We start from the raw sequence: 15,720 nt of genomic DNA, 5'->3' as shown, positions 1-15,720 counted from the left end.
ACCGGGGAACCTGAGCCCTACAATCCTTCACCCAGGTGACAAACTCTAGGTCCTCTCGGGCCAAACTTCGTACCTGAGCAAACAGATACTCCAACGAGCTGGCATCAAGGAGAGGGGTTGCATCTGGAACTTTTTTTTTCTCATAGCCATTTTTCTGCTTCTTTGGAGAATGTCTCCATACTGACTGCTCATTGTCATTGGTTCCATGCCAGTTGGTGAAATAGAACCTGGAAGGCAGGAAAATGAATGTCAATTATGGATAAGGAGATCGTAGAATGAGCTGGAGAGGTGCCCTGGTTCTAACCCAGGGTGAGCAGTGGCAGAGGCTAAACTTCCCTGAGAAAACTCCAGCAGTTCCTTTTCTAACATCCCTCAGTTGGGGTTCCGGCCACTTAGTCTGTCAGAGACTGGAAAACAAAAGAAAATAAGCAAACAGACAAACCTTTCATCTGGGTATCACTTCATTGTTTATAAGGTTCTTTGCTGTTCATTCTTACAAGCACTTTGTGAAGAGCCTCATGTCAGCACCTCCTCTATGACTGAGGGAAATAAAGTGATTTCCTTAAAATCACAAACATAGTATAAGACTTCACTTCCAGCTCCTCTAAGTTTCCATCACCTCTTCCCAAATAGAAAAATATCTGCTGAAACAATCAGATGCCATCCCGGCAACTCCATTCTCCTTTACCATTAGAGATGCACTGCAAATAACAAACTTCCTCAAATTCAAGGCATACTTTGCTCACATTTTAACATCTATGAAATTGATTTTCATCCTACCATCAAGGTGCACAGTTAATATAGCAGTGTTTCCTATTTCCTAGGTTGCTGTTATTAAACAGATGATGTATCTTAAAATCAACAGTGTCTTAAAATAGAACACTACAAGCATCAACTGAAGTGTCATGAATTAAATTATAAACACTTTACATGCACTTAATCCTCATAGTCATTCTACAAGGTAGACTTCATTATTCCCACTTTATAGAGGAGGAAACCTCAGATTCCTAGAGGCCAGGAGACCTAACACTATCAGCATGTTCTTTTAACTACTACTTTCGTCTGTCACCTGTGAGGCAATGTCTGACACAGCAGGTTCTGGAATGTGTGGAAGTGACTGAGCCAAGCCGGGACATGCCATCTATTCTACAGGCTCAAATGGTACCTGTGCCTCTCTCCTTTCACATGTTTGTGTGTTGATGACAAAACATGTCATGGAGAAGTAGCAAATAAACTTTTCCCACCAAAAAGAGCTATCATTAAATTTTGCCTTTTATCGCTGAGCTATATTCGCAGAGCTGAGGACATACCAGGCCCTAGGCTGGGCCCTGAAATGCAGTGTTCTCAGACACAGGCAACTGTCCTCTGTGAATTTCCTATTTATAGAGGCAATCAGTCACGTCCAACAACAACAACAATACAAAGTGCAAAGTGGCATGTGCCATAAGCGGGGCTGCATCTGTGACTTTTATGACCTCATGAATTTTTCCCTTCTTCTATTCAAAAATATTACAAGTTGTATTTTACAATTCTGTTGGCATAAAAATAAATATAATACAAGTTGAATTTTTTTCTGATTTTAAACAAAATTAAAACATTTCAGTGGGCCCATGATATTATTAGGGTCCACATAAGAGATTAGATGAGGTGCTAAGGAGAGAGAGGTTGCCCACCATTGCGAGGAGAGATGAAAGGAGAAGGAAAGGATCAGGAAAGGGAGGTTGGGACCAGAATGTATAAAAATATAAATGTCAGTTTTTAAAGCCTGGACCATATGCAGTAGGCAGAGGGAGAAACATGAGTCAAGCTGATGTGAGGCAGCATCCTCCTAAAAAACAGTTTGAGAAAGAGGGACTGAAATGGGAAAGGTCAAGAGACACGCAAGTGCCTATGATAGCAATCTGGACAATGCCATAAGCTTCATGGGGGAAGATGACTTAGGTGTCTTGCTCATCACTGAATCCCTAGCACCTAGCACAAAACAGGTGCTTAATACATGCTTATTGGATGAATTAAAAACAAACGAACAAAGTAGGAGAGTAACAATTAACATGAAGACGAAAAGCTAGATAAGGAAATTACATGTTTTAAAAGTAAAATCAACATTTAACTTTTGTTGATTTGATGTAGCCTACATTCCCTGTGAATTATAAAAGTGACCGATAATCTGACTCTGGGGTTTGGTGTCATCACATGGAAAGGACTACACACCCACAGAGCCTTCATGCAGCATAGATGATGCCAGCTCTTTAGAAACTGCTGGACTGTCCCCTCACTCTCTGTGTATAAGAGAGGGGATCAGGCCCTGATAACAACAGAAGCCTGAGGCTATTAGCTGATGAGGAGATTGGCATTCACACAGTCACCAGTTTAAGGAGCACTGCTTTTCAAGGACAGAACACAGCACAGGCTTGGGAGGAGTAAGCTGAGATACATTCTCCTGGGCAGGGAGAAAGTAAGGGCTGAACTAGTACCTACAGGAAAACCTGACATTGGGGCAAAGAAAACTGAGTCAGGACATGGCTGACTCCACGAACTGCTGAAGACAATCCAAAATGAAGAGTTTCAATTATTCACACAATAACTAGAGAGCCACTTAGAGGTTCTGGGGATCTACCTGGAAGGAGAGAGGAAAACGGGTCTAAACAAGCTAGGGAGGACAGTAGCAGCTAAAGGCTTTTAGTGTTTACTCTGTGCCAGATACTTCATATACAAAGGTTCAAAGCAGAGCTCTGAGAGAACAGCTTATAGGACAGGTAAATTTGGTTTGGTGGTGGAGGAAGGTGGTGACAGGAGAATGAGAATTAGGAGCAACATATGGAAGGTTTGCTGGGGAAAAGGTAAAAAAGGACTTCAAAGACGGAGAAGGCTGTCTGAAAGAGAAGCACTAAAAATAGATTTTCCCTGGATCAAGCCAAGCCATGGTTCTCTTCATCCTCATTCCACTGAGTCTTCTATGAGAATGAGTCCTTGTACCTGGTAAAACCAAGAGCCCCAAAACACAATCTTCAACAGGACCTGAACAGCGATGTTCTGGGCTACTACTATCTCAGCCCTGTGGGACCAGCCTTGGCTTAATAGCCTTTCGACAAGATGTTCAGCTAAGATGAGGCTAAGTAGATAGCAAATAATGTACAGCTTCTCCTCTTTAACAGTTCAGACTGAAGCAAAGAGAAGCTAAGTAAGCCACAAACAGGATGGATCTCTATCACCTGCATAGTCAAAGGCTGACAGCTTTACCTTTACTAAGACATCAAAATAAAAGGAAAACTTTCAATCACCACCAAAATCAAAACATTTCCAATCCAAAACTAGAAGGTGCAATGAAGACAAATTCTAAATTCTTTAAATTAATTATTGGAGTATTAATAACTGGACACACAAATTCCTGATACTATACTGTACTAGGGGAAAAATAATTTTTAATGGCATAAACCAACCTAGTGTGATAGCTACCTTGATTCCTTTTCAGAATGATAGGAAATGATACAGAAAGGAAGGAGAGAGGGAAGGAGGGAGGGAAGGAAAGATAAATAAACACACAGATATACAGATACATCAACTAGAGATATACCTTTCAAGTTTCTGAGAAAATTAATTCTATAACGATGACCGCATATTCTAAGCCTGTGTAGAGATAATGCACACAATAAATTCTCTTTAGGCTTCTACGGACTTTTATTAAAGGATAGGGAAATCCATTTGGATGGAAAAGCAAGAAAAGGCTGTTTTTTTTTCCTTAAAAGGGAATAAAGAATATGCTTTTCTTATATTAAAATCTAACATAAGGCAATAATTATTAAAAAATCATTATCTAACAGAAAACCATAATCATAATCTAACAGAAAACCATAATTAAAGTACAAGAATATTTCCCCAAGACAGAGCTGGGATTCCAATGAAATTGCCACCAATATATTTTCATATTGCACCTTCTTTAGTGGTGAGATTATGAGGTTTCAAATTTTTTGTAATTTGCTGCAATACAAATGTTTTAGCTTAAGGTGGTTTCTTTTAATCCAAGCTCAAAGAGCCTGTGGTAACAAAGCAATATCCTGTTGAAGCATACTGACAGGTACAAAGTCAAGGTGCCAAAAACAAAGCACTTCCTGGCAGCTAACAGAACCAGGGAGCAAGCAAAAACGGCTTTTAACAATGAAGCAGTCACACAACCAGTAAAAAGAATGCCTCAAAGCAGATTGTAGTGCTAAGATTCCCATTCTCTAGCTGTGTGACTTTGGGAAACTCACTTCCATTTTCTGGGTGTCACTCTTCCCACTGGAAAAAAGTAAGAGTTGAATCAGGTATTCAGTTCTCTTCCAAGTCCCCAAATCTACACTTCTAGATTCTGAATCAAGTGTAGAAAAGACTAGAACTCAGTGATATGCCCCTACCCCCAAGCCACTTCCTAGACTGCAAGCTGCAAAGAGATGTTTCAATGCTGGATCACAGAACCAACCCCTAGACTAAAAGGAAGATTACACTTTGAAAAACAAATCCAAATATAGTCAGAAGGCTCAGGTGGGTAGGGTGAGTGTTTTACTACATCTGGGGTATGAAATCTTGCATGGCACACACCTCTTCTCTAAGGTAAGACCCAGAGTAAGCATAGAATGAAGAGAATAAGTTAGCCTTTGGATGATTATCAAAGGAAGTAGATCTGGTTCGGTTTCCACTGATAAAAATTATCCCAGTCATTCTTGACTTTACAGACTTTCCAGAGGAAAGAGCAGCTAAATACTGAGGAGAGCCCCGGAGATTTCCACGGGATTCTCCAACATGTCTCTCTTTTCATTAGCATCTGAGCTAATTTACTGACTTAATCACATGTGCATAAAATAAGATCCATTTCAGAAATGTCCACCCTACTTACAGGGTCCTCTGATAATACATGCCAATTTGCACTTAACTAGAATCTAACAAAAATACTTTCAATTCTAGTTAATGAAAAATACATTTGCAAACTCAAGAGAATGCAGCTATGCGGTATTAACTGTCTATGTCACCTTGGGAGATGCTATGACATTAACATGTTTACAATATACACAAAAAGGCAAATATCCACCAGACAAATATCCACAAGGCAAATTAAATCCCACACAGTCAAAAATTCTGGGGCAATTGATCAAATCACCCTCTCCTTCAGAGAAACCAACCTAGAATTCTGTTTCTACCAGTGTTTCTCTAATTTTTCATGCAATGCTAAGAAATATATTTTATATCATGACCTAGCATATACATATACATACATCAAATAAAAGTTTTAAAAAAATCAATATTCTATTATATGTAGTATACTCTGATCTATTCTCTCCTATTTCTTTATTTTCTTTTAATTCTAGCCACAACCTACTAAAATAACCATATACCACCATTTGAAAAGCGCTGCTATTGGATACTGATTCTATTTAAAATCCTCTCTGTATTAAAAGATTTCTTTTCTGAAGTGTGGAAGAGGAAGACAACCAAACATCTTGAATTGTATTTCAAAAACTGAAGAAGGCTTTTCTCATACAAAACACAGGTAAAATTCAAATATTACAAAAAAATGACTATACTTCTTGATAAATGACTCAGGGTTCCAGGGTAATAATCCCTTTTCGCATGAAGAAGCCAGGCAGGTACGAGCCCCACACTTTCCATACCTCATTCGGTAGTGGAGCCGGAGCAACGTCTTGTCATCAACAGTGATGGTGCGATTCGGAGCGTACCAGAGCCTGGTGTCCTCATCATGCAGAGCAAAAAGGTTGTGACACAGAGGAGAGATTTCTAGGGAAAAGCAAAGAATACATCAGAAAACAACAGACACACAGATTTAGCCATCTGTTTCCAAAGCATAACATACACAGAGATAAGGAATTCTCTCATCCAAAAAGAATCTAAGTCACATTTATGTCCTTTCAGGGCAAATATGACTTCTAACCATGTTCAATCAGGCAATTTTAATAAGTAAAAACTTTGGCTTCCCAGGAATATACACTGGAGCTCCGTGAAAACCAGATCATAACCACTTTAAAACACAAGTTTAACAATATTACTCATTATGGTGTCTATGATGGAGTCTTCCCAAATCCAGCATTTAAAAAAAGGCCACGTGAGGAGTTTGCAGATTATACATGACGTGTACCTTGCTAATCTTAGACAGAAATATTCTGGGAGTTTGGAAAATCCCCAAGCTGTTTCCTACAGAAAATGCTGAAGCAATTATAACTCACTGTGATTATACATTAGACATGCAAAGGCATTCCTGGCAGGAGTGTAAAGATGTTTTAGAATAAATAATAAAGTGATTTCTGCCAGTGATCTATTAACACTATTAATGAATAGACTTCTTAAATATTCTATACAGCTACCATAAATATTTTTTTATTAGTAGCCAGCTAACAAGAAGATACACGCTTAATGAAACTGGTCACTGAACAGTACCATCCTTGCCTCCCTGCTGCCCGCCCACCCCCTAACCAACTGCTTCCTTCAATACCAGAATGATAGAAAAGATAAGGGAGATTACGAAGCCAAGAAAGCACCTTTCCACTCACTTCCAAGTCATGATAAAAACCATCCAGACCTATACTCTAAACAAGGTGGGAGATTATTCACAATAATCAATTATTATTGATATTTTCATGTGCAGCCAGTCCCAAACTAAAACAGTGAGTAAATCTAAATAAACAAAAAAAGTGGGCAAATATACAGTAATTGAATTTGTTTTCCCTATCAGGCATCTGAAGTGAAATTGGCAGAGGCTCTCTCTACTGCAGATACTGAATTAAGAACTCTGGGACACCTTGGCAACTCAGTGTCTTCTCCTGAATATCTCAATTTGGACCTCTCAAGAAATTATTACGGTGTGGTCCTTAATAATTGCACCCCTTCAGAAGCTAGTATACTTCCTTACAAACAGAGAAGAAGGAGCTAAACTTTTAAGAGCATTCTCCATTAGGAAAAATGACAAATGCCTTTTGGGTTCAGTATTATTTGGCCTATGTTTCAGGTATACTATAGTGTTTCATTCGTAAACTGACTTTTATGGATCATTCTGGAAACCTAGCCTTTCCTTATAATACGCTTATATGTATTTGAATGTGCATTTACACATACATATTTGTGGCACAACTTATCTATAATTATGGAATTATACATAACTCTAGCATAGTTCTGATTCTAACAATATTCCTATCCTTAAATAGCAAGATCAAAGACACTGTTTATATAAAAGTATTGAATAATAATAACAATAATACTAACATCTACCAAAGACTAAGTGACAGCCATCAGGCTGAAGCACTTTACATATATTATTCTTTAATCTTCCTAACACCCAATGAGGTATGATTTTTTCCATTCTACAAATGAAGAAACTGACCTCCGGAGGATTAGAATGTGATTCAAGGTTACTCAGCTAATAAAATGCAGAGATGGGATTCAAACCATATGGAGCTACTGAAGGCATGGAGCATTAAAAACTAAAAGAATAAAATTTTACCAGCCACTGATTTAAAAAAAAAAAAAAAAGCTTAGGGAAGAACACAATACCACCCCCAAAATAGCATTTACTACAACAGCTGTGAGAATACCAAGATTCTCTGTCATTCTGTGTTTATATTCCCGAGTCAGTTATAGAAAAGAATATGCTAACTCTCTACACACTTGGCTTAGAAACTGATGCCCCCAAAATGAATACCCCTGATTCAGAGTACAGGTGATTGATTCAGCAGCCACAAGTTCCCTATCATCTTTTTTAGCAGCAATTTCTTGACTCCCTCATTAATTGAACAGCACAGATCATCCCTACTAATGAACTAACTAGGTTTAATATCTGCTATACTAATGGCAAGAAGTTTAGCTAAGAGAATAAACACTATAAACCAAATTTCAAGGGGCGGGAGAAAAATAATTAAAGGCTCAAAAAATAGGTTAGAAGCACTGATTTACAGGAGGATGTTTTGCTAATCATAAATACTTTTAAAGCTGCTGTCTAAAGCCGATTTCTTGTATAAATTTTGCTGCTTATTCAAAACAACTTTAAAATAATTCTGTATTTTCTTCTAGTAATCTATAATTCAGCCAATTTTATACCTATGTTTACTTAGTGAGTGTCTACCATACTCTTCCCTACAGCAATCTTTTCATTGAAATTCTGGTATTTAAAGCATTTTAAGTAGAAATATATCCATGAGGAAGAAAACAGGTTTTCTTGACAAGCTCTATTCACTAACAAAATAGGTGATTTTTGGAATAACTGTACTATCCCCAGAGTTATGGTGAAGGCTCAAGATGGCATATGTAAAGCATGGATCAAACTGTTTGACATCAAGCTAGTTACTTCATCATTATAAAATAAGTAGGTTAGATCTTTTTTAAAAAAACAGCTTTCTTGAGATATAGCTTATCATAAAATCCACCCATGTTAAGTATACAATTCAATGAATTTTAGTATAGTTACAAAGCTGTACAATCATCACCACAATCTAAGTGGATTAAATCTTATGACTAAGCTCCTATAAGTTGACTTTGCTTGTCACTTAAAATTAGGTAAGCAAAAACTGCCAAAGACCCTAAGTTTAAAGGACAGTGGAAGAGTTTTACGTTGTTAGTCAGTTTGATTTCCTACCTTCTGAGGGTGATAGGCTAAATTCAGAAGAACAAACCACACTTTAGGGAAAGAAAAAAAAGAAAAGGATTGTGTTGTTCACAGCCTCAGTGTCCTTTTCACAACTTCGCAACTTGATAAAGCCACAAAGCAACACTCAGCTTCTCACTTCAATTCAGCATCACATGAAGGAAAGGGGGCAGGGAAGAAATAGTTCACAGCAAGAGAAGAATGGATCAAAATTTTCAAAGTTTTAAATAATCAAGATGAAGAGGTATACCACTGGTTAGTTTGTAACTCTGCCCATTGCCAGCTGCTTTACATATCATCTCATTTAGTGCTGATATTATTTCAACCCTACAGACGGGGGTGGGAACAGGCTCCACAGGAGTCAAGCGTCATTCCCTAGGATCTGACAGCTCATTAGTGACAGAGCAAGAAAAGGGCACTTTAGAGATGAACAAAGTGAAACACTCAGAAGTGAAATCACTGGACTAAGGTGACATGCAAGTAAGTGGTTGAGGGAGAATGGAATGCCTGACCCCCAGAGCCCACTCCTCTTCCCACTCAGCTGGGACACAACGGGCAGAGATGCCTGGATCTGCTTTCGGGACAGTGTGCCATCAGAACCTTCCCCAAACCCTGGGCAGCTGCCAGTACTCACGGCATTCCTGCGCAGCCTTGATGCACAGTTCCTCTGCTGTGTACTCTCCGCTGCCCAGCCGGAGGGGCTCTCTATCAGACAGATAGAAGAATACCTCCACCCCTGGCTCAGGGGCCTCCAGATTCACCTCCATCTTCTTGGAGCTCCTCATTTTAGCACAGAAAGCCATGGCATTGCAGTCCTCTTTTATATTTAGATACTGTAGTAGAAGAAAAACAAGACTATGTGGTCATTTATTGCATGAAAAGTTCAAGTGGCAAAAGAGGACGTTATGAAGGTAAGCAAACAGAAATACTGATTTGGGGATAAAGACCTCCCCCTGGCTCCTTCCCTCCCTGAAAATCAAATACATCAGAGCTTATTAGAGGTGAAATTAAAAGAAATAATTAATTACAGCAATTCTCAAAAATCAGAATAATTTTAGACACAGCCCCAAATTTACTTGCACACATGTCATAATTGAAAAATGTGGCCCTTTCTAGAACCACTGATGTTCATGGAGTTGATGTTAGTTATTAATATTGCTGCTACCTCTACTGGAACCACACAACCTTTCAATACACCTTCCTCATATGGCATGAATCACATCATATGTAAGTTTTATGTCTGCTATCCCCATGAAACAGCAAGATCCATGAACCATGAACCATGTCTTATTTATTTTCACATCCCAGAACACACCATAGGGTTGGCTCCAAGAGTCTACCCAAATGACTAGCAATTCATGTTTGTAAATCAAATAGAAGGGCCAAGAAAATTAATGAATGCAGCCAGGTCCCCATAACCACATAGGCAGGCAAGAAGACAGGCAGCACTTTGTGGCAATGTAACAAGAATGGGAAGCTTTGCTTTTGGAAAGGTCAGAATTCACCGGAGAGAAGCATGCAAGTAATTCATTTCTGTGGGCTCCCTTCAAAAGGGAGAGCAACCTAGACCAAAGAACCAACCTCAGCAACTGAGCTTATGGCAGGGCCAGAAAAGAGGAAAGAAAAGAGGGAAAACCCTACATATTCTTTCTTCCTTTCTCCCCAGTGCCCATGGCCTACAAACATATCACCCTGACCCTCAATCCTTACTTTCCTTGTGCCTACCAAGCCAACATTCGCTTAGCCCCCAAAGTGATCTTTCAGTGGCTTCCCATTAGCATACAGCTCAATTCCCAAGCTCCTTAACAGAGTCTGTCCTCCATCTGACCCCAGCCAGCCTCACTAGCCTCATTTTTTAACACCACCTGTCTCTTCAGACTTGTTACCTATGTAGCTGCCCTCTGTTCTCACAGCCCCCCATCATGCTATTTCTCACCTTCTTAACTTTGATCACACTTACTCCTCAACCAAGAATACTTTTCCACCTCATCTACTTTATAGTAGATTCAACTCTCTTTAGGACTCAGCTCAGGCATTACTCAAGAAAGCCTTCTCTGAACCTCAACCCCATCTCCTAAGTTGCCTTCTCTTCAATGCTCCCAAATTCACCACACTGCACTAATCACACTGAAACATAACCATCTTATTTATGTCTGTCTGTCTCTGTCTCTCTCACTTCCTCCCTCTTTCATCTCAGGTATTATAAGTTTCTTGAGAACGAGACAGTGTCAGTCACCTTTGTACCTTGTGCAAAGACTGTGAATGATCCAAGGAAGCCCCCCCAAAACAAATGAAGTCATCCAGGTGGACAGCTGTCATTCCTCTCTTACCAAATTGATTTGCTGGTGATATGAGATGCTTAAAGGAGGGACACGTGCCAGATAGGCCACAATGCTACACAGTTAAGAGGCATTCAACTTTTATTGTTTAATCTCCAAAGTAAATCTGAAAACCAGAATCTTCCAGGAACCAGGCTAAGAGACTAAGCTCATAACTTACCTTGAGGTTCATTATCAACAGGCAAGATAGTTTATAAAGATGGTTCTAAGCCCCAAATCCTACCCCATGCTGAGAAATAGAGGTAGAAAACAAAGTAGCTAAAAGCCTGTTTCATAAAACAAGATAAATCTTTATCCTGAAATTCTTCACGGACATGACATGCCCTAAGGAAATAAATAGGCAAGTATACATAATTATACTTGCTAGATATGGGTGTCTAGATTTGAAAGAAAAAAAAATACAACCCACAATGTCCAACTGAAGACTTACCACACAAAACAAGGTCTATCAACACAAAGGAATACAAGCAGTTGTTAAAAAGGATGACGTAAACCAACACAAAGATGTGTGATGTATTGCAAAGTGAAGAAAAATAAAAGATGTATATAGTATGATTCTTTTGGTATGAACATCCATATAAAAATCTAGAAGGACAAACAATAAATTGTTAACAATGATGAGCATCAGGAGAAATTACAAGAGAAATTTTACTTCCATTTCATACTTCATATACTTTTTTTTAACCTGTGTACAACATGAGATGAACCAAAATTAAAACACCAACTTTTAAAGATTAATGGAAATAATACAGATAAAGCCCTACAGGTTCAAGATCACAATTTCATTATTCTTTTTCTTTTATTTAACATGCAAATCTACATACCTGCATTTATTCGGCTGTTCAGTGTTCCCCCAAAACAGACTGGATTTTCTTCTCCACTTTACAAAGCCTGTTCAGAGCTAAGCTAAAGACAAAGATAAAGAAATGTATCAGTTGCAGAGGTAATTACACCAGAAAATAACAGGACAGTATCATTAAGGAAGTTGCCCAAACCATATGCAGGCAGTAAAAAGCATTTGGAAGGAAGAAGGGGAAGAAAAAAAATTGATGGGGACAACGAGAGGACAGAAAGGCATCTTAGGTTGTAAACATCAAAGAAGATATTATTTTCAATGCTTTGAGAAAGGAAGCCAGGGACTTTTGCTTCCTGGCGTAAAGTGCCTTCTCAAGTGTAAGTGAAAACTGTGTGCTTTTGCCGTCAACAACCTCTCTCCTGAGGCTGTGAGCAATACCTTAGGACATCCAGAAATGTGCACTTTTACTTCATGTTCCTATTTCCTTTAGAATTCCCCTCTTCCCAAATTATGTCCTTGGCATAATTTTAATGGTGAAACAAAATAAGGTAGGTGAAAGGGGTGAGCCAGAACATAAATCTGACAAATATGCTTTCAGTTTAACAAATATTTTTTGAACTATTCTTACATGGAAATTTTGGTAGCAAACAAAGCCCCATCCCAGATCCCCCCCAGCCCCACCCCGCCCCCAAGCCTAATAACTCTGAGTGAGAACAGCAGCTTGGTTCTGAAGAATACAAATAAGCTGATCCCATCTTACCACCAACCACCAGCACAACCACTATTCCTAACAAAAAAAAAGTTCTGTATTGTTCTAACATTACTTGTTGTTTCCTACAAATTCTTTTTTTTTAACAGTACAAATTATTTTGGCAAATAAGAAGCAACCATCTTAAGTGATTCAAAAGTGGTTTCAAAGATAATACTATTATCTTAGTCTTCTGTCAGTCATTCCACATTTTATTAAAATTCAGCTTTCAGAAGAACACAGCCGCAGGTATTACATGGAAGTGGAAGAGGGCCTGGGGGAGGTGGACTGAGGGTGGGTTACCATGGAGAAGGTGAGGCCAGCATTCCCACAGAGTCTCACGCTGAAAGGTGGGAAAGAGCACAGATGAAAACAACCTAAAATATAGACTGAGCCAATCACGATGTCATCTTCTAGAATTCTTGCTAACCCTGGTGACTAATGCTGCAAGAGCTGGTATGGGAAGGCTTTCTGCAGTGGGTGAGACATAAACAAAAGTAAAAATGGAAAGTCAGGCAGGGGATGCAAATATGAATTCTGATGTGGCTACTCTGACTTGGCTATTCTGACAGAACTATTTTAACAAGATTCAAAGGAAAAATTGTTCTACTTTCGCTTTCTAAAAATCAATACAATTCACTGCTTTAAGTATGAAATAGATGCTCTGGCCTGTATCAAACCAGCAATCAAAATCAGTTATAAAATAATGCCTTGCTTTGCTCAGAAGCAGGGCCTCAAGTGCCACACTGAGGAGAATCATTCACTCAACAGTATTTTCTGTGCTTGATCGTGAGGGCTACAATGAAGAACAAGAGAGATATAGTCCTGCCTAAATGGAGTTTACAATCTAACGGACAAATGGGATCAAACAAAGATGCACAGAAAGGTAAAGAGATAAAAATGCTACAAAGGAAAAAAAAAGAAGGCATGCAATAAGGGGAACGTGATCTGGGCTTGGGGGTCAAGAGAGACATACTATTGATCTGAGATATAATAGACTACAGGGGAGTGGTGGGAAGGTGGGTGGGATGAAACTGGTAGGGAGACAGCAGTCCGGGTGAGAGGATCAGCATGTACAAAGGCCCTGTCGAGAGAAAGAATTCATTTGATCTCTCCAGCTGCATAAAGGTGGAAATGTTTTTTAATACACCTCTGTATACAGAGTACCGGTCACAGAAGAATACCAACTGATTCCCATGGGCAGAATTTGCTAGAAGCACGTCTGGGGGCTTTCTACCCAATTTCCAACAGCACACCACCATCTGCTACCACCAAGGATGAATGAATGAAAATTAAACAGAAGGGCTACCTGCCTCGAAGCATTAAGAAACCTGCCCCAAACAGGAGAGGTTCACAGACTCAGAACCTTTTAGAGTAGGAAGAGACTGAGAGGTTCCACCAGACCCAGGCTCCTTTCAGAAGGGCTAAGGCAAGGAACCTTTTGGAACTTAAAAATATCAGATCATGGTGGTGATGGCATGGCTCTGGGAGTATAACAGTAACCACTGATTTTTTCCTTAAGTTGGATTGTATGATGTGCGAATGAGATGCTTAAAAATTGTAAGAAAATTAAGTTTAGCTTTCACACAAGGTGGCAACAGGAAAGGGCTCCAGGGCAACTCAAACTGGTCTTGCAGGCAGGGAAGGAGAAAGCCTCTGATTTAAGCCTAGAATTGGTGCCAATTATGTGGAAACAAGTTTAAATAAGTAATGGCTAGGGTCACTGAAATGTAAAGCATAATTAAAAGTGGAAACCTTCCATAGGATATTTGAATTAGTTAAAACCATCCAGATAGGCTGTAACCTCTGCAATAACTAATCAGTGGAGAAACAGATGAAGGACTTGTGGGCTAGGTGTAGGTATAAGATCCGTGGCATTCTATTGTTTGATACACCAGCCACCATTTTTAAGCTGGGCATTCATTCTTGCAAGATCATGAATAAATTCTTTTCTTCTCCACACACACACAAAAAATGTATCAGATTGTGCATCACTTGAATATAGGAGTCACGAACTTTTTCTAAGCCTCATGTAAGATCTGAGCGTCAGACTAAAATCACGAAGATCTTTCTAGAAGGATTCTTTGAAAACCAATACCTGTAACCAAAGAGAATGGTTTTTCCATTATTACTACTGCAAACAATACTATATCGAAACCATATTGTACCTGATCCTTAAACTGACTTCCAGTTTTACTGAACAGTGTAATAAAATGATACAGATTTGTGATACTTAGGTCTAGATATTTTTCTCAGATACTTTTCTGAGACGACCAGATTAGCAACAGAATATACAGTATGGTGTTTTTGTATGCCGACTCAGTAACAACCAAAAAGTATTTATTGGATTCTTGCTACATGCAACAAACACAATTCCTGTTCTCACAGAATTGACATAATAAAAATAAAAAGCACCCACATAGCAGTAGCTGCAGTTCTAAACACTTTCAACCAAGAATTGTTGATCTCTTTTCTATGAAATGAACATAGTTCTCATTTAGGATAAGTATTTTTTTAACTGCTAAAGCATTTAACAACATTCAAATAACATTTCTTTCAAAATAAATCATATGATATGATCTAGCTGAATATTTTTAGAGCAGGTAGGAAATCAGCAAGATCAGTTTAAAAATGCTTTGGATCACTCAAAAAGACCAAATCAAGTTTCTTGCTACAAGATATAAAAGAAAAATATTGGATGCTAGAAAAATTGATCAAGAAGCATCATAAATACCCTTTAAAAAATAACATGATTCACAGAGTCCTAATTTCCAACTCAAATGAATACAAAGAAGCTTAAAAACTGGTAAGAATAAAGGTAACTGAAAGCTTTCTGGTGATAGCGAATTCTTTTACCCTAATTTACTACGAATTTTCAAGGATTTGAAAGAAAACATGAGTATGCAGAAGAAAATAAAAAGTACTAGGTAAGGTGTCTCCTTGGTGACATGGAAGATGACTCTCAGGGATGAGCCTGGCCCTGGCATGGTGGGACCAACAATGTCATCTTGACCAAAGGGAGAGGAAAGAAGTGGAACAAATAAGGTATCCGTGGCTGAGAGAGTTCAAACAGAGTAGAGAGGCTACTCTAGAGGTCATGCTTATGCAAGCTTCAGTTAGACATTGCTACCTACCACAGCTTACCAAATCCCAACCAAAACCATCCCTGCCAACTCTAAAGAACATCTAGAGCATTACAGAAGGTTCTACAAAG

At 38.8% G+C, this 15,720-nt stretch overlaps 1 protein-coding gene across 3 annotated transcripts in view; it reads right to left on the bottom strand.

Annotated features, from left to right (window-relative positions):
• JAK1 (Janus kinase 1) overlaps window positions 1-15,720 on the bottom strand; it is a 229,322-nt gene that overhangs the window by 42,974 nt on the left and 170,628 nt on the right. For all 3 annotated transcript variants that reach the window (XM_077120708.1, XM_077120707.1, XM_077120709.1), the window contains exons 2-5: window positions 11,787-11,868; window positions 9,258-9,456; window positions 5,646-5,769; window positions 74-227 (exon numbers count right to left, since the gene is read on the bottom strand). In XM_077120708.1, coding sequence (XP_076976823.1) covers window positions 74-227; window positions 5,646-5,769; window positions 9,258-9,456; window positions 11,787-11,792 — 483 coding nt within the window. In that variant the 5' untranslated portion in view covers window positions 11,793-11,868. The remainder of the gene's footprint in view (window positions 1-73; window positions 228-5,645; window positions 5,770-9,257; window positions 9,457-11,786; window positions 11,869-15,720) is intronic.

This window comes from Tamandua tetradactyla, chromosome 11 (genome assembly GCF_023851605.1).
Source record: "Tamandua tetradactyla isolate mTamTet1 chromosome 11, mTamTet1.pri, whole genome shotgun sequence".
Classification (NCBI taxonomy): domain Eukaryota; kingdom Metazoa; phylum Chordata; class Mammalia; order Pilosa; family Myrmecophagidae; genus Tamandua; species Tamandua tetradactyla.
This window is presented reverse-complemented; position numbering and strand designations above follow the sequence as displayed.